General features: G+C 34.7%; 1 protein-coding gene across 2 annotated transcripts in view; it reads right to left on the reverse strand.

Annotated features, from left to right (window-relative positions):
- LOC150098746 (structural maintenance of chromosomes flexible hinge domain-containing protein 1-like) overlaps window positions 1–23,079 on the reverse strand; it is a 733,568-nt gene that overhangs the window by 430,665 nt on the left and 279,824 nt on the right. For both annotated transcript variants that reach the window (XM_090405871.1, XM_090405872.1), the window contains exon 19: window positions 18,060–18,179. In XM_090405871.1, the coding sequence (XP_090261997.1) occupies window positions 18,060–18,179 (120 nt within the window). The remainder of the gene's footprint in view (window positions 1–18,059; window positions 18,180–23,079) is intronic.

The following is a 23,079-nucleotide window of genomic DNA, read 5'->3' on the forward strand; positions in this document are numbered from 1 at the left end:
TTTCGCAGTCATCCTGTGCATGGTCACATGACTTTGTGCGCTCACTGCTTTGACAAGCTGATAAAGAGGTATAAACATAATGAGCTCACAGTCAACATAGTCAGAGCTACAGGAATTTCAGAATCAACTTTAAGGACAATAAGAAATCAAGCAGAGAAAATAAAAGAAAGTTGTAAAAGTGTGACGAGAATGTCGACAACTAAGATAACACAGATAAGGGCACCAATTATGGAGAAATTGGAAAGGATGTTGGCCCAAAGGATGGAACATGAAAATCAGCATACTGTTCGGTTATCCACTTTAATTATCCAGGCTAAAGCGAAAAGTTTGTTTGATGATTTGAATGCTACAGATCCTGATTAAAGTGCAATCTTTTGCTGCAAGTGCTGAGTGGTATGAACATTTCAAGGTGCGACATGGATTCCATAATCTCAAGCTGACTGGCGAGGCTGCAGGAGCTGCTGTTGTTGCTGCTGAGAACTTTCCAGCAAAATTTCTAAGTGTAATTCAGGAACATGGTTATTTGCCTCAGCAAGTGTTCAATCTCAACGAAATGACGAAATATAAATAATTCATTCATTAAAATTTCTTTTGCTCACAGGTGTAAAGTTTCATTTTTTTATCCTTCTGAAGAAACCCCTATCCCTATCTCACCCATGCTAAATTCAACTCACTTTACTCAATTTCGTGTTATGCAACTATTTCATCGAACCAATTAATCGTGTAAAGCGAGGGACACCTGTACAAGCTTTCTGCACTCTTAAATAATTCTGTCATGTTCATTTGCACTTTAAATGTGCTCCTAACTCTATCAACCATGCTGACAGTTTATTTAAATTGCTAATAATATACTTGTTTTCCCTAGTGACTGACGTTCAAAATTTCAGACAACTTCCTGGCCAAATGCAGATTTTCTTAGCCTATAAATAATTCATATCATGAACTAATGTTTGGCTCTTTTCCATAGTAGACTTTTTTTTTTCTTTTTTTTTTTTTGACACCCATGATCATATTTTTCTTAGAGCATTTTCAAATAAAATAAAAAAATAAAATGATACCATTTATGCAGTGTTTAATATTCCATAAGAAGTTTAAGAAACATACCCATATCTTAGCTCAGAACACACACCACCAAATATATCCCTCTCACCATTGTGGGAAGGGTCACTATCCTACTGCCTTAATTCAACCTTGGTATTTCCTGATGAGACCTTAATAACGGTTGAAACTGGTATGGATTATAACCCTTCTCATAACGCATAGCATTATACACATCCAAAAGGATGTGTGATTTGCATTATGGGATATGAAGCAATTAATGTGAAGTTATTAGCTTCTATATATAAGTAGCTTAGTCTTGAAGATACTTCATGGTCAAACTTTGTTTACTTACACTTGAATGGAGGATTAAACAAGAATATAATTTCTTGAAAGTTTAATTTAATTAGTTCAAGCTTAGCAAGCCAGATTCAGAAAACTAGTGCAGCCCATCACACACACACACACAAACTTAATCATGACTGAAATGGAATCTTTCATTACGAAAGCTTGCCCACCCTTGGCAGTTTCTGGATAAATGAAGCAACTAGAAATCGTCTGTTGTGCTCAGTTGATATATATTACTGTTTTCATTCCCCTCTTCCTGACACACACACTCAAAAATGGCTACATAATTCCTGCAACAGATGGATGACATCTCACGAAATTTACATGTAAATAATACAAGCAGTAATACCTCAAGTTATGCATGGTTGAATTAAGTAATTTTGAATTAGCATGTTTTTTTGTGCGTTTTCTTAATAATTTTTTATTCTTTTTCTTTTTTTTGTCAATCATAAGTAACATTAACCACACAACTGGCCAGGATGGATGAAACATCACATCATACTCAACTTCACATCCATGTTATTTTAACAGTATCTCACAATGGTACACTTAACATTCGTGATTTGAACAACAGCTAAACAAATCAAGCACAGCAGGAGGGTTAATTATTCATTGGTGATTTTCAAATACATCCAGAATTGCAACAAATTTAGATAAAACAAAGAAAAATGGAAAGAACTGATTTCCCCCCCCATGCAGATGTATGAAACAGCTTGAATTTCTGTTACTTGACCAGGGATTATGGGGGGGGTGAAGACTGTTCTAGCTCCATGGATTGAGCATCAAAATAAAGAAAGTATTACATTTCTGATGATGTGATTCAAGAAAAACCTAAAACATTTATAAGAAAAACCTTAATAATCCCGAGGCAAAAACATTCAATGCTAATGCCAAAAAAGGCTCCAGTTTCAAAGATCGTCACACCTACCACAATTTAAAACTGATGGAGAAAAGTTGGTGCTGTTGACAAAGATAACTACTTCAAATTTACAAGCATATTTGTAATTAATGAGAAAATTATGAATTTATGAATATTATGAATATTATTATTCATAATATTCATAATATTATTATGAATAATATTATTTCATCTAAAATATTCAAATTATGAATATTTTAGATGAAATTATGCTATTTTTGAAACAGAGGTCCACCAAACATTTGTTTCCAACAGAGATCTTAGAAATATAATCTCTCAGAGGTACACAAATTCAGACTTATGTGACTTAAATATGAAATGCTTTATTCGTGAAACTCGTAATTTTCTCCTTTGAAGGGAAAAAATAATTAAAACGTCAATATATTTTAAGAGATCCCAAATAACTTCATTAAATTGCATCCAGCTAGTGCAAAATTATTAATATCAGTCTGAATTATTTTGCCAAAAAAATTATCTGAATAAAACCAAAAGTGAACCACATGGACATCTTGTGTTAATCCCATATAATATTTTATTAAATTCTATCCAGCCAAAGGAGAGTAACTGCATTATATAATTTCAACTGTCATTTTTTTTAAAAGCATACTTAACCTCATTAATAATAAGAATGAGATTGAAGAGCTGTTGCATAATCCAGATAAGAATTTGGCAACAGGAATAGATGGAATATCAGCATGTATGCTGAATGTTCAGCTGAACTGACTGAACATATCCAGAGCTAAGACTCTTGACATTTTGTATAACTTGAGTCTCAGCTCAGGAAAGATACCACAGAAAGAGAAAATATGTATGATAACAGGCATAGGATTCTGTGGTTTAGCAGTTCAAAAAAAAAAAAAGATTCCGATATTGCAACCACATGTTTATTAAAATAAATAAAAATAAACAAACCCAACAAGTTTCGCATGTCGTTTGACTTACATACTTCAGAGGTTAAAGATAACTAAAAGTTTAAACACAAGAAATGAGAAATTACTCTAAATAGTCCATTCTATGATGTTATGGCCATCTAACTGTTCATTAAATTTAAAAAATCCAAATTCAGAATCTGTGCATGCTACGTTTGAACAATGCTGGATGTTGTCACGTGCTGTTGTTCACGTTCACATTGTCCGAGGTCTGACTTAGGTATATTTTTTTATCAATGCTGACCAAACTTGGTGTAAAATTAGGCCCTTGTATTTGTTGCATTGCGTTGGAATTCTAAGCATATTAGCAGCTTCTTTAAATTGTAAAAAAAACTGTTTCGCAAGGAAATTTAAAGAAGCTGCTAATATGCTTAGAATTATAATGAACAGTTATGCGGCCATAAATCATAGAATGGACTATTTTGAGTAATTTCTTATGTTAGGATAACCTATATTTACAAAAAACAGCATGGTTTACTAAATGGAGGTCTAGCAATTATGAGCAAATATGAGCAATTTGCTCATATTTTATAATAATGTTAATGCTCAGTTGAATACAGTTACTCTATAATAATGCTGGACTTTGCTAAGACACTTAATAGGATACCAAATGAAAATGCTGTTTCATAAACTTCAAAATATGGGACCGACTATAAACTATTCACTTGAATAAGTGGGTGGTTGGTGGATAGATATCAGAAAGCGGTATATGATAAGTGTGAATCTATCAGATTTAAGGTGACCAGTGATGTTCCCAAAGGAAACATCCTTGGACCACTGTTGTTCAATCTATCATCATCTAATTCCTGCATTTACCCTCAAGCGGTGTGCAGGATATGATAGTACTACATGGAAAATTTACATCATTACTAACTACCTATCTACAATTTCCCTCCAAATCTGTTACCTGTCAAGACTCCAACATTATCAGATCTTATATTTCTATCTTCTAAGGCAATTTTTACCGTATCAATCCACCTATATCTTGGTGTTCCTCTGGGTCTTTTCCTGCCCAATATGGCAGAGAAAATTTCTTTTGCTAATTTTTCCTCTCCCATTCTGTTTAAGTGACCATACCACCTGAGATTAGCTTTGCTAACACATTCCTGGATGCTAATGATATGGGGAAAGACATGACAGGAGATGTTCAATGATTTACTGATAATGCAAAGATAAGCAGGACAATCAGAAATGCTACTGTTATTCAGCACTTCCCAGAATGATTTGAACAGAAAGATGATTTGGAAATGTGGCCAAATGACAATGATGTCAAATCAATGTTAAGTGTCAAGTTATGCACTTTGTCATGATGAGATTTCTAATAGAATGTTAAATTGGAGTTATACTACAAGAAACTGATGAGACTAGGGATCTTGGAGTTATGGTGCATAGGAATTTGAAGTTCAAAGGTCATAACAAAAATTGCAGACACAATTCAGAGGATAATTGAAATGTTAAGATAAACATTGACATGTAAGGATAAAGAAGATATTTTGCTTTTTTGCAAGGCCTTTAGACAACTGTGTCTTTAATACTACTGTGCGTGTGTGTGTGTGTGTGTGCGCGTGCACGCGCATGCGTGCTGATATGGTCTCAGGGGATAAAGAAGAAAATGTACAAAGAAGAGTTACAAAGACTATATCAGGATTATGAATGGTAGATTATCAGGATAGACTGAGAGTATGTGATTGCAGACCCAAGTAAACAGGATAAAGAGGGGTGATATATGACAGAGGTCCATTGCAAACTTCTGAATGGTTGTTATAAGAACTGTCTGATGAAATTTTTTGTTACTAGGAAGGTGGGGAGAGAACACAGGGACATCCATAGTGAGTGAGAGAGTGAAACAGTTTACTTGTTGAAATGGTGAGTAAATTTAGTGGAAATGAGTTTAAAAGAATGACAGAGTTGGTATGGGTGATGTATGGCCTAACTTGATGAGCCCTTGACTCCTTGGAGGGGGGATGCAGATAACAATAATCTGTCTAGCCTAGAATGAGTCGCATTATAGATGGGTGGACAGAATATATTAGTGATTATGCAATTTAAAACCATCCTAAAAAATCTATAAAAGCAAGAGTTTGATGCAGCTAAGTAAATAATAAAAGGAAACCTCAAGCAAAAAGCAGATGAAAAAAAGGATAAGGTGATATACAGATTCCATGATATTTGAGACATGCTGGACAAACAAGCAATTATTTTTCAGGAGCAAAGATTTGTGATGTGAGGCTATCCACAAGCAAGTAAAACAAGTGTATGATGAGATGTGTTGGTCAGAATGAATGATTTCAAAGCAAGTAAAAAAAGTATGAGAGAATAAATGAGAGCTGCTGAAGCAAAAAAGAAAGGCAGAAGAGTCAACCCTAAATCTGTTGCTACAATATGACAGAAGTGAATACAGGTGAAGTTGTGATTGCAAATGATTTCTCATTTTCTTTTAAATAAATTTTTTCTATGGAATAAGAAAACAGGTTTCCTCAGTAGTTTGGTTTCCTCTACAGAATATTATTTAAATGCTTCTAAACGCATCTGCAACTCAGATCTGATCCTCTAAAATTATTCAGAGAGATTGTTAATTCAGCTTCAATACAATATCCCTTAAACATATACATGATAATTATTGCAGGATTTCTCTACTGAGTGTCCTAAACAAGTTTTTCAAACAAACTTGTGAAAACCATAGGGAAAAAAATCAATCAAAACCTGGTGAAGAACAAGAAATAAATAAAGACTAAATAGTTACTAGAGACATTGCAATAATATATAGATTTGAAAACTTTCTAAGATTCTTTAAGACACTTAACCATTTTACCGGCCATAATGGATCAAATATGCATCCTCATACGCTTCGTATCCATCATATATTTCAATGTAATATCAATGATATTACAATTTTAATATGCACTTCACATCCATGGAAACTTGGACGTATATATACATCCTGGCCAGTAGCATGGTCAAGCTACCAATAGAACTATCTATCCTCCCCTCACACACACATAGGAGGGGGGGGGGAGCTTATTTCAGTATGGGTTGCAAATTGTGTTTAAATAATTATTAACATGCAGCTCTGAGAGCTGAATTAAACAATCGAAGACCACTGACTAGTGATATGAGAGTTATGCACTAAAAAAAGTGAGATGGCATCAGCAGAGGAAAAGTAGCAAATACACTGTATATAACTCTAATAAAAAAAAGCTTAGATACTGGACATTATTCATAACTTGTTTTAATGGTATTACAAAACCAAACAAACTAAATTATAAAAATGTGTTTATTAACTGGCTTATGTTTCACTGGATTTTCAAACCAGCATTTTCACAAAATAACGTATTATAGTTTATATGCAACAACGAGAAAGCGAAACAATTCAAATTGTAATGGACAAAAGATCTAAAGTCCTAATTTGGCACCCTCTAATGTAAAAAAAAAAAAAAAAAAAGTGGTAAAATTGTGTAGGAATTCATCTTAGGATGACAATCTTCCAAGTTTTTGGCAAATTAATGCAGATATACTTGTTAAGGTTAGGAGAATGCTTCATAGCCATGGCTGACTCTAAAAATAATCTTTCTGACCTGTAATGACTTCTTAGCACATTGTTTTTCTTTCATCTAATCCTGTGTGAAGGGGTGTCCAAAGCATAGTCTGCAAGTTCAAACTTGTCACAATAATGGTAGCGAATGTATTTCTTATATTCTCCAAGGTGGGCGTTAACAGATCTTCCTGTCTGTCTATAACAGGCTAAGTAACAGTTGCAGGGAACTTCATACATTCCACAATATGCAAGAGGGTGGAGTTTGTACTTAAGAGAGTGGATCAGAGTTGTTAATTTGACATCTGATTTGAATGTGGCATGAAGGTTATATGTTATTAGTACTTTGGCTATGATTTCAGATTTACCTCGAATAAGGAGATAGGAAAAGTTTCGTTTTAGTACCTAGGAATATTTCGTTTTATTTGAAGAGGGAGAAGTAGGAAAGCCATGTAGTATTTATCTATTTTGTAGAAGCTGTAGCCCTTGATCAGGAAAGTATGGTAAAGATAGTTAAATTCTGTGGCGAGAGCTGCATAGCTTTGTGTATAAGTGTTTTTAGAACACCACACTGTTGGGCTGGATGATGATGTGATTGTTTATGAGATATCTTCGTGTGTGTGTGTGTGTGTGTGCGTGTGTGTGTGTGTGTGTGTGAGAGAGAGAGAGAGAGAGAGAGAGAGAGAGTGAGAGAGAGAGAGAGAGAGAATGGAAAAAGATAGTGAACCAGCTGAAAGGCAAAGGACTATTATTTCAAGAAAAGGCAAAGTTGTTAGATTCTTTTTTCTTCTGTGAAGTGAATTTTTGGGTGCCATTTTTCTGCTGTGAAGATTTAGGCAAGTTACAAAAAAATCTAAAATGTCTTGTCCATGGGGATAAATGCCAAACACATCATCACAGCATAATTACACTAAAGATTTGTATGTAGCTGTGGTATTTTGTTCTCAAAATGTTCCAAGTAAAAGTTATTGGGGGGGGGGGGGTAGTACCATTTACCTGTTTTTATATTTTTCTTTGCCAAATAAAATAGCCTGCATACATAGTAAATTTGAATAACTCAAAGATATCAAATGGGAAGTTTGATTTTATTAAATCAGGAGTGTCCATTAGTGTTACATTAGTAAATAAGGAAATGACATTGAAATTTACCATTATGTATGAATTTTAAGATGCGATTTGAAATGCAGAGATTTTTTTTATAAAAGTAGAGGAGTTACCAGTGGGAGGGCAAGCAACTCAGTTAATTGTTGAGCAAGTTTATAAGTAGGACTGCCTATGCTATGCATAGGGGATGTTAGATTTGTGGATTTTAGATATGCCATATATACAGGATAGTTTATCATGAACAGGTTTTATTTTGATGATGATTTCTTTGGGCCAAGAAGTCACTTTTTTCAATAATTTATACCCTTATCTTTTGTGACATAGTTGGGTTCAATCTGTGATTTGGTAAGTAGAATTATCAATTAGGAGATCCTGCTTATTTTTTTAAAGTGATCCTCTTGATTGATACTTACAGCAGCGTTATCCTTTATCAGCTTTAGTAATTACAATATTTTTGTTCTTGTACAACGTTTTAAAGCCACTATTTCATTCTGTGGTATATTACTTTTAGGTAGTTTAGATTTTTTATGGGATGGTTGCTATATCTAAATGAACATCATTGGCTATTGATACAAAATTAATAACGGAAAAAACTCGCATACAAAGATTATTTAATAGTATAATTTTCACCTGTGTCACAGGCATCTTCAGTACATTAGGCTCAAATTAAACAATAACTGACAATTCCAAAAAGCACCACCTAAGTAGCTGGTATAAGATAACAAAAAAGGTCAATAAATTTCCTAAAAAAAAAAAAAAAAGTCAATACAATTAAAAGTTAGAAAAGATTAGCTGATTTGTAAAGTACTATCGCATATAAAGGGGATAGACGTAAGCCGTCGGATCTGTTTAAGTTAGGAGAATGAAGTAGAGTTTCACATGTTTCTTTATAAAGGCGTTCCATGAGAAACTGACTTTTGTGAAGAACTCTTGTCTTTCTCCAATGAACTCTGTGTCTAGTGAAGATGACATGTTCTGCAAGTCCAGACTTTTCAGGTTTAAAGTATTCAATATAAGATTGGTGTTCTTCTAGCCAAATAGAGGCAGATCTTCTCGTTTGTCCAATATAAGATAATCCACAAGAGCATGGAATCTGGTAGACACCTGGATGATTAAGATGTAGAAGCTTGTCCTTAGGAGAAGCGAGAAAGGTGGAGATTTTTCTAAGCGGTCGAAAGGCAACAAAAATATTCAGTGATTTTAAAACTTTTGCTATACGTTCACTGATGCCTTGTACATAAGGGATAGTAATGCATGTTATTTCTTCTGTGTTTGAAGAGGAAGACGTATTAAAACTACTCAAAGTTCTTTTAATGAAGCAATTCTTATAACCATTAGATAGAAAGGAAGAAGTTATAAATTGTAGTTCTTTCTGTAAAAGATCGTCTGAAGAACAAAAGGAGTGGGCCCGATGAACCAGTGTTTTAATAGTTCCTGCCTTTTTGACTGGGATGGTGATGAGATTCTGCATGGATATAATGGCCTGTATGAGTCTTCTTTCTATAAACTGAGAAATGGAGGTTACCATCTGGTTGGCGAAGAATTAGAAGATTAAAAAGGCTAACTGCTTATTTGATTCTACTTCTAGGGTAAACTTGATCCTAGGATAAAATGCATTTAACTTAGTGAGGAATTGTTGAAGTTCATCCGAAGAGCCATTCCATACAGCAAAAATGTCATCGACATATCTGAACCAATGAGTAGGTCTGGGAGAAATGTTGTTCAAAATGTTCCATAAAGAAATTGGAGATAGCAGGAGAAAGAGGATTGTGTGAAGAAGAAGGTGTGATGTGTGTGATTAAGTTCTGCTGTAGAATAGGACACATTGGAACAAAGGTTTTGGTTAGTGTTTTAATGATACCATATTGTTTTTTTTTGGGGGGGGGGGATTGGACGTACCTCTGTGTGTGAGCAGGCTTCTGTATACTGAAAAGGACATGTTACCACTAGGTGTTATTACATTGTCTGGAAATGCTAAACTATTATTAGTTTCCTTTTGCATAGTAAACTGGATTCCAGAGCAAAGACTATTGAGTGAGAGAGGAAAGAGTGTGTGTGTCTGGACCATGAGGCCAAACAGAGAACATATCATCCACATATTTTAATTTTAACCAGATAGAAGGTTTGAGAAGGGCTGAGTCAAGAGCTTGTTTTTCAGAATATTCCATAAAAAATTGTGGAGAGAACTCATACAGGTATCCTATATCTGTTTATAAATTTTGTTATTCTAAGAGAGAGAGAGAGAGATATCTGGAATGGATAGCAAAGGAAAAGAGATCAGTGATATCAGCAAAAAAAAAAAATTTTTTAATAAGAGATAAGGTGCCATTTAAGGGAATATTGGTGAACAGTGAAGTAATATCAGAGCTAACCAAAATATCAGTATTATTTAACGTTAAATTCTCAATAGAAGTTTTAAAATGGATAGTTTTTTTATGTAGGAAGTGGTATCACCAGTAATGGGGGGGGGGAATTGTTTGCTAACTGTTTTGCTAATTTATAGCATGGGGAATCTGTAGCATCTACTATAGCTCTTAGGAAGGAATTGGGTTTGTGTATTTTTCATAAACTGTATATCTAGGGAAGACAAGAACTGAAGGGTTTGAATTTTTTTGTGATTTCATAAAACCAGGAAGAACTTTTTTTTTCTGAGCAGACTTTCCAATTTTTCATCTGAAATTTCATGGGATCGTAATGTAAAGGTCTGCAGGTTGAGCAGTCTCAGAGAATAATGTTCATTTTTCTATTGTATCCACTGGCATTAAAAATAACAGTAACACTTCACTTATCAGCTCTGTGATAGAAATCTATCATCTTTTAACTCAATGCCCTCAAGAAACTATGCAGAGATAGCAAGATGATCGATTTTTTTTGTAGATGAAGATCTGCAAAAGTTTTAAAATGGATAGTTTTTTTAATATAGGAAGTGGTATGACCAGTGAGGGGGGGGGGGGGGTAACTAGCCACCATGGCCAGCAAATCTACACAAATGGCCCCAAGTTCCCAGCATCACTTAAATGGAACAGGAGTGCAAAGAATCTCTGGGCAAAAAATGGTGTCTCCACTAAAACTAGGAACCTGGAATGTCAAACCCTGTATGAAGCAAGCAAGCTAAGAAATGCCATCCAAGAAATGAAAAGACTTGGAATTAGGATTTTAGGAATGAGTGAAATTAGGTGGCCAGGATCAGGCGAAACTCAAGTTGATAACATAACAATGTACCACTCTGGAAGTAATGAAAACAACCATCAAAATGGAGTTGGAATAATACTAAACGAAGATGTCAATAAGTCACTGTTAATCTTCAACCTCTGCTCAGATAGGATGATGTTATTAAAACTGAAAAGTCAAACACTAGGTATCAATCTTATACAGGTCTATGCCCTTAGTGCTGAAAAGAATGATACCAAGATCGATGAATTTTATGATCAATTAAAAGAACTAATGGAAAATAAAAGAAACATGATATTAACATCATCATAGGCGATTTCAATGCTAAAGTTGGGAAAGGTAGAGTTGGAGATATAGTGGCAAACATGGACTGGGAACAAGAAATAAAAGGGGAGATTGCCTTATTCAATTCTACCAAGAAGAGGAACTAATAATCAAAAACACATGGATTAAGCTACCATGCCAAAGGATATATATACTTGGCGATAATATCCAAGGATAATAGTAATAAAAATACAGTCAGAAACCAAATTGATTACTTGCTAATTAATCAACAATTTCGAAGATCCATAAAGAGTATAAAAACCTATTTACAATATAATAAAACCTATCCTAGTGCAGATATTGCTTCTGATCATAATCTACTGGTGACAGAGTTAAAACTTAGACTGAAAGCTTTACTTAAGAAACATCAACAAAAAAAAAAAAAAAAAAAAAAAAAAATTGATCTAGGAAGTTAAAAAAAATCCATAGATAAAAAAAAAAAACTGAGTCAAGCTCTGAATCAAGAGATAACACTCATCAAGAATGATGATGTCATGAGGGTTGATGAATCATGGGGCAAATTAAAATCTATCTTCATAGAGAAATGTGCTAATACTTTTGTATCCTGATAGAGCAGTAAAAAAGAAACTTAAATATAAAGCGCCAATAGGCTTCATTTCGGTGATACAATATAAAGAGCCTATTGGCTCTTTATATTTAAGTAACTTAATGAGGCACCTTTTTGACAACTCGTATAGCAGAGTATATAAGTTCTTTTCGCTATACCCTTTGGTATTAATTTGGTCTAGCTACTCACTGATGAAGCCTCAATAAAGGCTGAAATCAGTCTGGGTAGTGAACTCCCACCATAATGTAATAACAGCATGCATTTCCTAGGAAATGTGTTTTTACATTATGGAAAATACCAAGAATAGCGATCAGAACTTTACCACCTTTGCTGCGAGTTGCCCGAGTTTGTACTACGTACTAGGACTACTTGCATTAGCTCACGCTAGTAATCACCGATACTTTTATAGTTTATTATACTATGTTTGGCACAAAACTCTCCGATTCCAATCTTTTGAGTTTCTTATTTGGTTTTAAAACAATGTGGGATTCATTATCCCCATAATTTAAGTAAAAAAGAAAGATTGGATAACTGACAAAATTCTTTCCTTCATCGATCAATGCAGATCATATAAAAACCATAGTCCAATAAAATGTAAAGAGGCTCAGAAAATTATTAAAGACAAGATCAAACAAGCAAAAGATGAATGAAAATGTAAAGAAATAGAATTTTTACATGAAAATCATAGCAGCTTTAATTTTTTATTATTATTATTATTATTATTTTCGGGCTACTCCAGGGAGTCCTTAGACTCATCGAGGGAGGCCCTAAACATCATGTCCACACAACTATACGACATTCTCACAGTATCTATTATACCTTGCCTTGAACTCGCTCACTGTCATAGCACCCACAACAGACTCAGGCAGCTTATTCCACTCATTTACCATGCTAAAAGTAAAGAACCCAGCTCTAACACTACTGCTAACCACACTCTTGCACAGCCTCCATAGGTGTCCCCTAGTTCTTCCACCACCAGTCCTGATCTCAAAAATATCCTCTGAATTAATCTTATAGAATCCTTTTAGCAATTTGAATGTCTCAATCATATCTCCCCTTTTCCGCCTATCAACCAGTTTCTGCAACCCACAAATCTTCAACCTGTTCTCATATGGTTCATTCCATAGACCTGCTATCATCTTAGTCACTCGCCTCTGGATCCTCTCCACCTCCTCCCCATCAAAAAGGAACCGAGGTGACCAAATCTGGGCACAGTAGTCAAGATGAGGTCTTATTAAGGCTCGGTACAGAGGTACGATAACTTGCTTGTCTCTGCTCGTTAAGGTATTTTTCAACAACCAAGTGAGTTGATGAGCTGATTTAGCTACTTTCGCAATGTGCCCCCTAAACTTCATCTGCCTATCCACCAACACCCCCAAGTCCCTGGCCTCATCAATCTCCTGGAGTATAGTTCCACCCATGTGTTATACTGCTGCTAATCTTTTCACCCCAAAATGCATAACCTTACATTTTGTCACATTAAATTGACATCCATTCTCCTTAGCCCAGAACTCCAATCTATCTAAGTCATCCTGCAAGACTTTGACATCTTCTGCATTCACTATCGCCCTCCCCAACTTTGCATCATCAGCGAACAAATGAACTGTTCCACTTAGATCTTTCCCTATATCGTTAATGAACAGATTAAACAGCAGTGGTCCAAGAACAGAACCCTGCGGCACACCACTAGTCACAGGCCGTCTTTTGGACTCCACTCCTGAATAAACCACTCTTTGATATCTCTCCATCAACCACCCACCTATCCATCTCACCAACCCTGTATCCATTCCCATATGTTGTAGTTTATGGATTAGAATTCCATGTGGTATCCTGTCAAACGCCTTTGCCAGGTCCAGCAGTATCACTGTAAACCCATTTCCCTTATCCAGTTCAGCCGTCACCTTGTTATAAAACTTGAGCAAGTTACTAAGGCATGATCTACCATTTAATCTACACAAAAAAGCTGAAAGAGAGCTCAGGTATATTTAAGAAAAACCAACTATGTATCCTTTGAAACAAAAAGGGAGAAAGAATATCCAAAAAGGATGATAAAATACAAGAATGGATGAATGGATGTAGAAGACCTCTTTACTGAGAACAGACAAAACCCAGAAAATACTTATGAACAGATGGAAGGTCCATGCATTCTAAGATCAGAGGTAGAATATATGCTGAACTCAGGCTAAAATTTGTAAAGCCGTAGACTCTGATAGAATACCAGCAGAAATAGTAAAGTTATTAGAAGGTGACAACATTACTATATTAGTGAAACTATTTAATGTGATCTAAAATACATGCATAATCTCTCAAGACTGGTTGCAATCGACCTTCATCAGGCTACTTAAAAAAGAAAATAAGAAAACTCGTAATGACTATAGAATATCAGTGTAATGAGTCATGCTCTCAAAATGTTTCTGAAAATAATTTGAAAAAGAATATACAGAAAATGTGAAGACACCATTAGTGATATCCAGTTCAGCTTTAGAAGTGGTTTGGGAAAGAGATAGGTTCTTTTCTGTTATCAAATCTTATTCCAAAAATGTAGTAACCAAAACAAAGTATTAATTTGCTTCATTGACTCTGAGAAAGCATTTGACAAAGTCCAACATACTAAAATCATTGAATTATTAAAAGAATTGGATTAGATGGTACAGACATCAGCATCATCGAAAACTTATATTGGAACCAAAATGTATCTGTTCAAGTTAATATATTACAGACTCCATTAACATCAAACGAGGAGTAAGGAAAGGATGTGTGCTGTCGCCTCTCCTTTTTAACATATACTCAGAAGCCATATTTCAAAAAATCTTAAAAGGAAGAGAGGAATGTAAATGGTGAAATCATCAATAACATCGAGAATGCTGATGACACAGCTCTCCTGGCTGACAATATTCAGGATCTTCAAAATCTTCTTGAACTAGTGAACAAAAAAGAGAGTGAAAAAATGGGATTAAGAATAAATATCACCAAAACTAAATTCATGGTCATAAGTAAGAAACCAATTCTTAATTCAGCACTTTCTTTAAACGGGAAACAAACAAAAAAAGGAAAAAAAAAGAAAGAGTGACAAAGTTTAAATATCTAGGATGCTGGTTATATGAAGAATGCAATCCAGAAATGGAAATAAAAGTTATAATTGAAATGGCAAGAAAACATTTTCTCCTGATGAAATCAACACTGTGTAACCAGAATTTAAATTTAGAGCACATATGGGCAACTCCCGGCCCTTTACTTCTTTGGATCCGGCCCTAATCTATTTCAGTGAAGTTTGTCTGATTCATGGTGGGAGAAAATATGGTGCGTTCTACTAACTCACATTAAGTTGGCGTCATATGACTTGCGCAAAACACACTATGTTTTCTACAACCAAGGTCAAAGAAGTCTCACTTTGACTAGCGACATGTGTGAACGTGTTACAATGTGTCAGTTCGATACTTGCATTGGTGTTGTACTTTGTTCAGTGCCTGCATTGATGTTCTGTTCTGTTCAGTGCCTGTGTTGATGTTGTGTTCTGTTCAGTGCCTGCGGTGTAGAAGACAGTTTTGTTTGACAGTTCTGAATATCGCTTATAAATTTGGGACAATGTCAGGGGTTAATTGCAAAAAAAAAGAAAAGTAGATGCACAGAATCGTCAATTTCAAGACAACTGGACAGAGGATTATTATTTTATTCTGAATAAAGGTTTGCCTGTATGTTTGCTGTGCAAAAATCCGTATCCATCAACAAAGAATACAACTCGAAGAGACACTTTACTTCGAGACATGCGGATCACCCAAAAATAGATGGACAACTACGAAAAGATGAAATATGGAAGTTGAAGAAGAACCTGGATACCGAGCAGCAAATGTTCAACAAGCAAAGAACGCAGCACCACAGCATTGTCAAAGCCAGCTTTGTGGTAAGCGAAAAAATCGCTAAGCATTCTAAGTCATTTGGTGAAGGAGAATTTATCAAAGAATGTCTGCTGGATGATGCAAATATGTTATGTCCTGAAAAGAAAAAAGACTTCGAGAATATTCGTTTGTCGAGACGTACTGTTGTCCGACAGATAGAAATTATGGCTGATGATATCAAAAAAAAGTTTAAAAGAGAAGATTGCTAGATTGGAAGCATTTTCAATTGCTTTGGATGACAGCACTGATGTCTCCGATACAGCACAACTAGCAATATTTATTCGAGGAGTTGATGCGGATTTCAACATTACAGAAGAATTATTGGCGCTTCAGCCGTTAAAAGGAACAACTACCAGTGAAGATATATTTGAAACAGTCAACACAGTCTTCGAGAGATTTGGGCTTAAATGGAGTTCACTATCTGGCATACGCACTGATGGAGCCCCTGCAATGGTTGGTGCACAGAAGGGATTTATTGGAATAGTTCATGAAAGAGCAATAAAACTATAGATCCATCTGGGAAATTTAACAAAATTTCACTGCATTATCCACCAACAAAATCTGTGTGCAAAATCGATTAAATTCACAAATGTTATAGAAGTTGTAGTAGCCAGTATTAACTTTATTAAGTCACATGCACTTAATCACTGCCAATTTAAGGAGTATTTGGCAGACCTATTTTCGGATTATGAAGATGTGTCTTATTATTGTGAAGTGAGGTGGTTGAGTAAAGGTAAAATGTTAAAATGATTTTATGATCTGAGACAAGACACTGCAGATTTTATGGACATAAAAGGAAACACAATTAACCAAGTAAAAGATGATGAGTGGGTGTGTGATTTAGCATTCCTTGTAGATGTCACCAGATAACTAAACGAACTGAATCCTAAATTGCAAAAACAAGGACAACTGGTTCATGAACTGCATGGACATGTCAAAGCTTTTTGTAATAAACTAAGATTGTTGGAAAGTCAGATAAGAGCTAAAAATTTTTATCATTTTCCTACTCTAGCAACTCATAAAAATATCCCTTATAATTTTTATGGAGATGAATTGAAGGCACTAATAGAGCAATTTGATACAAGGTTTGCAGACTTCAAAAACAAAGACTCCACATTCGCTATATTTGCTCGTCCGATGGATGCTGATGTAAATAATGTGCCAGAAAACTTACAGTTGGAACTTATTGAGCTTCAGGCAGATTTAGTGCTAAAATCACAATTTAACAACATTGCATTGACGGATTTTTATAAATTTTATTTGGTGAAAGAAAAATATACAAATTTACGCGCCTTTTCAAGAAAAATCATTTGTCTTTTCGGCAGCACATATATGTGTGAACAGTTTTTTTCGAGGATGAAATACGATAAATCAAAAATTCGGACAAGAATAACGGGCGAAAACCTTGAAAATTCTATGCGATTATCCTTAAGTAATATTAACATCAATATTGATAGTCTCGTAGTTGAAGTACAAGGTCAATCTTCACATTAAATTGTTATGTCGTTCATTATATTATAAAATTTATGTAGAGCTTTATACCAAAGCATTATATTATAAATAAATGAAATATGAAGTAGCAACTTGTTTTGATTCATTTAATATTAATTTATTTTATTTAATAATTTGGTCCAGCCCTTGACTCGGAGACAGAATGATAATTTGGCTCCTGAACTAGGAAAGATTGCCCGTGCCTGGCTTAGAGTATGCATATTTAAATGCTATGTATGGTCTGTACTGCTGTACAGTGCAGAAACTTGGACCTTGAAGACAACATTAATAAAAAAAAACTTGAAGCCTTTAAGATGTGATTACACAGACGAATGTTAAAAATCCCATGGATAACAAAAACGTCCAATTAAAAAGTGCTGGAATAAACAGGGAAATCGTGTAAACTTTTAGATACCATAAAAAGAAGAAAATCGCATATTTTGATATCACCTATTTGGTTCTGAAAAATATAAAATACTTCAATTGATTATAAAAGGGAAGAAGAGGAGAGAACAAGGAAGATGAAGAAAATCTTGGCTGCCAGACATCAGACTGGCATGAGCTCTGAGGGACTGTTCGGAGTGAATAAGGATAGGTCAAAATGTGCCAAGGTGGTTGCCGACCTCTGACAGGAGATGGCACTCAAAGAAGAAGAAGCTGTCAAAACTTACTGCAAGTAATTCAAGTATCTTTCATTAAAATAATAATAATAATATATTTTTTTTTTAATATACAATACCTGTCACAGTAAATCTTATCTTGTATGACGGTAGTTCTTTTCCTGAACACAGCATTGTGTCACCTTCTGGTAATACTGCTTGTAAAGAAAGTGTATGTGGACCTAAATTTTTAACATTTTCTGAAAATTAAAAAAAAAAAAAAAAAAAAAAACAATCAAGAAGTAAAAAAGACTCCAAAAAATAAAGTATAATCAAGATAATTAAAGGTTATCATTATTATATGCAAATATTTGTTCACATGAAGTGGCAAATAAAAATTTATAATGGAATTATTTTATTTCATTTATTTTAAAAAAAATTTTATTTATTTTTTTCCCGTAAATTTTCAACCCAAAATACCATATTCACATGAACAAATATTTAATTTTTTTTTAAAAAAAGTTACTACAACTGAAAATTTAAGTGATTTATTTAATTGAAACTTAAAGTTGTTATATTTTATTAACCAAGATGGTCATAACATACATTAATTATACTACAATTGCTACCTTGGGTATATAAAACAAATGCAGAGAAGCATAGTTGTCATTAAAATAAAATTTTAAAAATTATCATCAGAATATTTGCACAAATGTTCAGCTACGGACCAAATAGATCAGAAGTCATGTAACAAAATGCATGTTTATTTTTTTTTATTTTATTTTTTTTTTAAAAAAAGGGGGGGTGGTCAAGAGACAAAGATAAGTGGGAGATCTCCACACAGTTTATTAAAGAATTCAGAGAACTGACTAGAGCTTCAGACCTAATGTCCAATACTTACCATCCATTGTTTACTAAATCACTTAAGGAATTGACAACGTAGATACAAATATAAATTAAATTACACTTTAATAAATATTTCCGATATTTCGGCAACGTCACGTTACCATCTTCAAAAGGAACTTGCAAAAACAGGCACATGCACGTAGGCACTACAACACAGTAACTGAGAATGAAGTGATGAAGCTGTTGTTCTCCTAAAAGTCCTGATGGTGCCCTCTAGCGGGCTAAGTAGGTGTTCTTGGCCATTGGGCTGAAGGTCTGCTGATGTAAGCCTCCCAAATTTGGGGCAGTCTTATACAACCAAATTTGTTGAGGTTTGGAGAGTTTCTTTGCGCTGAAGCTGATTCCATAAATAGTCTTTCGAATTTGTATTTGCTATGGTGTATTACTGTAGCTTTCTTCAACAGTATTCTGTGGTGTGTATCCAGAGCACGGTCTGCAAGATCAGAATGGCTGTACTTGTGAAAACGGATGCAGTCCTTGTGTTCCGAAATTCTGATATTCGCTGTCCTGCCTGTTTGGCCAAAGTAAGACAGTTTACAGCTGCAAGAGATCTGGTATACACCAGATAGGTCTAAGGGAAGTGGTTGGTCTTTAGTGGAACGGATAAGGGATGCCAATTTTCTGTATGGTCTGTAACAGGAGGTCAAGTCATGTTTTTTTAAGATTTTGGTAATTTTTTCTGAGGTGCCTCGGATGTAGGGAATGGTGATGAATTTAGAGTAATCCTTGTTGTGGAGGGGGGGGGGGGGGGTTGTGGTTTGTAGGTTTCAATATTTTTTGGATTTTTTTTTGGGGGGGGGGGGGGGTAGCTATTGGCTGAGAAATTGTTGAGGATGTGATTTAGTTCAGTGTTTAGGGGCATGTCGTTAGAACAGATTAGTTTAGCCCTGTTGGTGAATGTACCTGCCTGTATGGGTGGGTTTTCTATAAACTGAGAAAACCAAGGTTTCATCAGGCTGGCAAGTGACTAGTGTGTCTAGGAAAGGGAGGCTGTTGTTTTCCTCTTTTTCCAGGGTAAACTTGATTCTGGGGTGTTGGTTGTTTAGGTGTGTTAAGGAGAGGAGTGTATCAGAGCCATGTGGCCAAATAGCGAACACATCATCAATGTAGCGAAGCCATATGGTTGGTTTTTGTGGGGCAGAGGCTAAGGCTTTTTCTTCAAAGGTCTCCATAAAGAAATTGGCCAGGGTGGGGAGAGCCCATGGCTGTCCCCTCTTTATTAAAGTGTAATTTAATTTATATTCGTATCTACGTTGTCAATTCCTTAAGTGATTTAGTAATGCATAACCAACGTATAAGCCTGTCTATGAGAATACCACCCATTGTGCTCGCCATTAGTAGGAATGGTGTACATGGATACTGAAACAAATAGAATGGTTTGGCAGTTTGGGATTTAGTCAACCAAACTGTAGTCTGTATTAAATGAAAACAAAAGACAATGCTGGTTCAACAAGATGAAATGTCATGCAGGGTGGGGTACCACCAATTTAAACAAGGCCCCTTCCTTTTTCATCAGGGAAACAGGGTGAACATGAAAAGTTTATATTATATAAATTATACATATTATACAAAATATTATATTATATTATATTAATATTATACAAAAGTTTATATAAATTTTGTTTTTATATAGTGCAGAGAGGCATTATATATAAACAAAATTGGTGCTACACAAAACAGGCAACATTCTTCTAAATAACAAATAAAACATATCATATAAAGGCAATCATAATTAGGTAAAGGAAGGAATAGCTATAGTACATTAAACATGAGAATCATCTTCTTGAATGGCAGGCAATTTCAAATACAGTGATATGGGCAAACATCAAAATCAGGAATTAAAAACAATAAAACTTATCAGTGCCTATGAGCCCACAGAAGGATCTACCATGGAAGGTGTATAACAATTTTTTTAAGAATTCGAAGAGCAGACATAAATAAAAAACTGGCCCATGTTGGAGATCTAAACAACAGAGCAGGAAATGAATACCAGACATACAGAAATAATCTGAAAAATTTTGAAGGAATGGGCAAAGCTAATAATAATGGGAAGAACCTGTGGGATTTCTGTTCAAGAACTGGACTAGTCATTGTAAACACAGCAGTACAACATAAAAACTTGTACCAATTCACATGGAGAAAAGATACAAGTAATAAGAAATGTCTCAGTGACAATGGTATTCTTGATGATATCTTTATAGGACACGAACGTATAAGAGATTTAAAACAGAAAGTGATCATCACTTAGTTTTGAGTACAATAAAAATCAATACTTTACTGAAAAGAAAAATATCTACAAAAGTTTTAAAAAGAATCCAAGTTGAACAGGTTTCAAAGCTGAATAAACCCAATAAACTACTTTGGCCAAACAGGCAGGACAGCAAATATCAGAATTTCAGAACACAAGGACTACATCCGGTTTCACCAATACAGCCACTCTGGTCTTGCTGACCATGCGCTGGATATCTGCCATAGAATACGGTGGAAGAAAGCCATGATAATACACCATAGTAAATACAAATATGAAAGGCTTTTCATGGAATCAGCTTCAGCCTGAAGAAACAATCCAAACCTCGACAAATTTGGCTGCATGAGACTGCCTCAAATTTAAGAAACCTACATCAGAAGACCTTCAGCTCAATCGCCCAAGAATACCAACATTGCCTACTAGGGGGCACCATCAGGACTTTAGGAGAAATAATAGCTTCCTGCTTCTTCCTCACTTACTGTTTGTTGTGCCTGCATGCACGTGTCTTGTTCTTAAGTTCCTTGAAAATGGCAACGTGACGTTGCCGAAATATTGAAGTATGTTAAAATTTATTTTAATATATATCCTAGTTTACGTTGTAATTTCCTTAAATTATTTAGTAAAAAATGCATAACCAATGTCTAAGCCTTTCCACAAGAACCAATAAACTAATATTATTGAAGGAAAAATGAAAGTCTGAAAATTAATCAATCCTGGGAGACTCAGTGGCACACTCTGAAGAAAACAATGATTCAGCTAGACAGGCACGTGGCAATCTGCAAGGATAGAAGAAAAAAAAATTGGGGGGGGGGGGGGTTAGGAAGCTAGAGAGGAGTCACAGAAAAGAAAGTGTACTGAAAATTTCTAACATGTAATTAGCATGTACCATAAAGAGAATATAGAGAAAAATCTCAGAATGCAAGCAATGTGTAAAAGTAGCTCACAAAAGTCTAAAGAGACTAGTGGAAACAATGAAGTTCGTGAAATGTTCTTAAAGTTGGAAAAGCTTAAAATGGAGGAAAAATACAATAAAAAGAATCACAGATGACAACAATGACATGGAGAATGAAAGCAGTGACAGCACATTGTAGAAATTATTCAAGAGGAATGGAATCGGGAGTACAACATCCAATAAAAATATGAAATGTGGAAAAGTAGCTGGTAGATGATATTCCACAAGAAATGCTGAAATATGGAGACACAGAAGTTTTATAGTGGCCACATTGCATAATTGAGGAATGGTCAGAAGGCAGCATTACAGATGATTAGAGTACAGCTCTAATCATAACCATTTATAAAACAAGAAATAAAACTGAACTGAGAATTACAGAAGAATGCCCCCACTGAGTGTTCAAATAAAATTTATGCATACTTGAGAAACTGAGAAAAATTGCAAAAGGGAAATTTGGAAGAGAATTAGAACAGAGATTGTCGGAATCAGATTTTCCCTTTGACAGACAAACAATTCAGAAATCATGGGAATATAACAAGGAACTGTATTTAAGGTTTGCAGATCTGAAAAAAATGATATGACAAGGACAAGATGCTAAAGCTGTTAATAATGCTATAATTATATCATGAAAATAAGATGCTATATTGAGTAATACACAAGTCTATATTTGAGTTGTAAGTCAGCAGTAAGATTTGAAGTATAGGAAGATGGCTGAATGTAAAAATCTGGCATGAGACAAGGATGTAAACATTGTTTCATTGTTATTCATCACCAGTGGCATTGCATGCCCATTTAGGTTGGGTGTGCTGTCGTGTGGCCTATGCAACCTGCGCTACAAAAGTCACATCAATTTGACTGTATTATTGCATTTTTATTGATGTATGAAAGTTTTAAGAGCGCACAGCGCATCAGTGCTCATCTTATTTGGCCCAATCACGGATAACTTTGAATACTTTGATTTAATATTTATAATTTTTATAAATATTAAATTAAATATTAAATATTTACAATTAATATAATTTAAATATAGAAAACATAAAGGTCATATGAACAA

Source organism: Typopeltis vanoorti, chromosome 15 (genome assembly GCF_054136105.1).
Source record: "Typopeltis vanoorti isolate ZY-2024b chromosome 15, IOZ_Tvanoo_1.0, whole genome shotgun sequence".
NCBI lineage: Eukaryota > Metazoa > Arthropoda > Arachnida > Uropygi > Thelyphonidae > Typopeltis > Typopeltis vanoorti.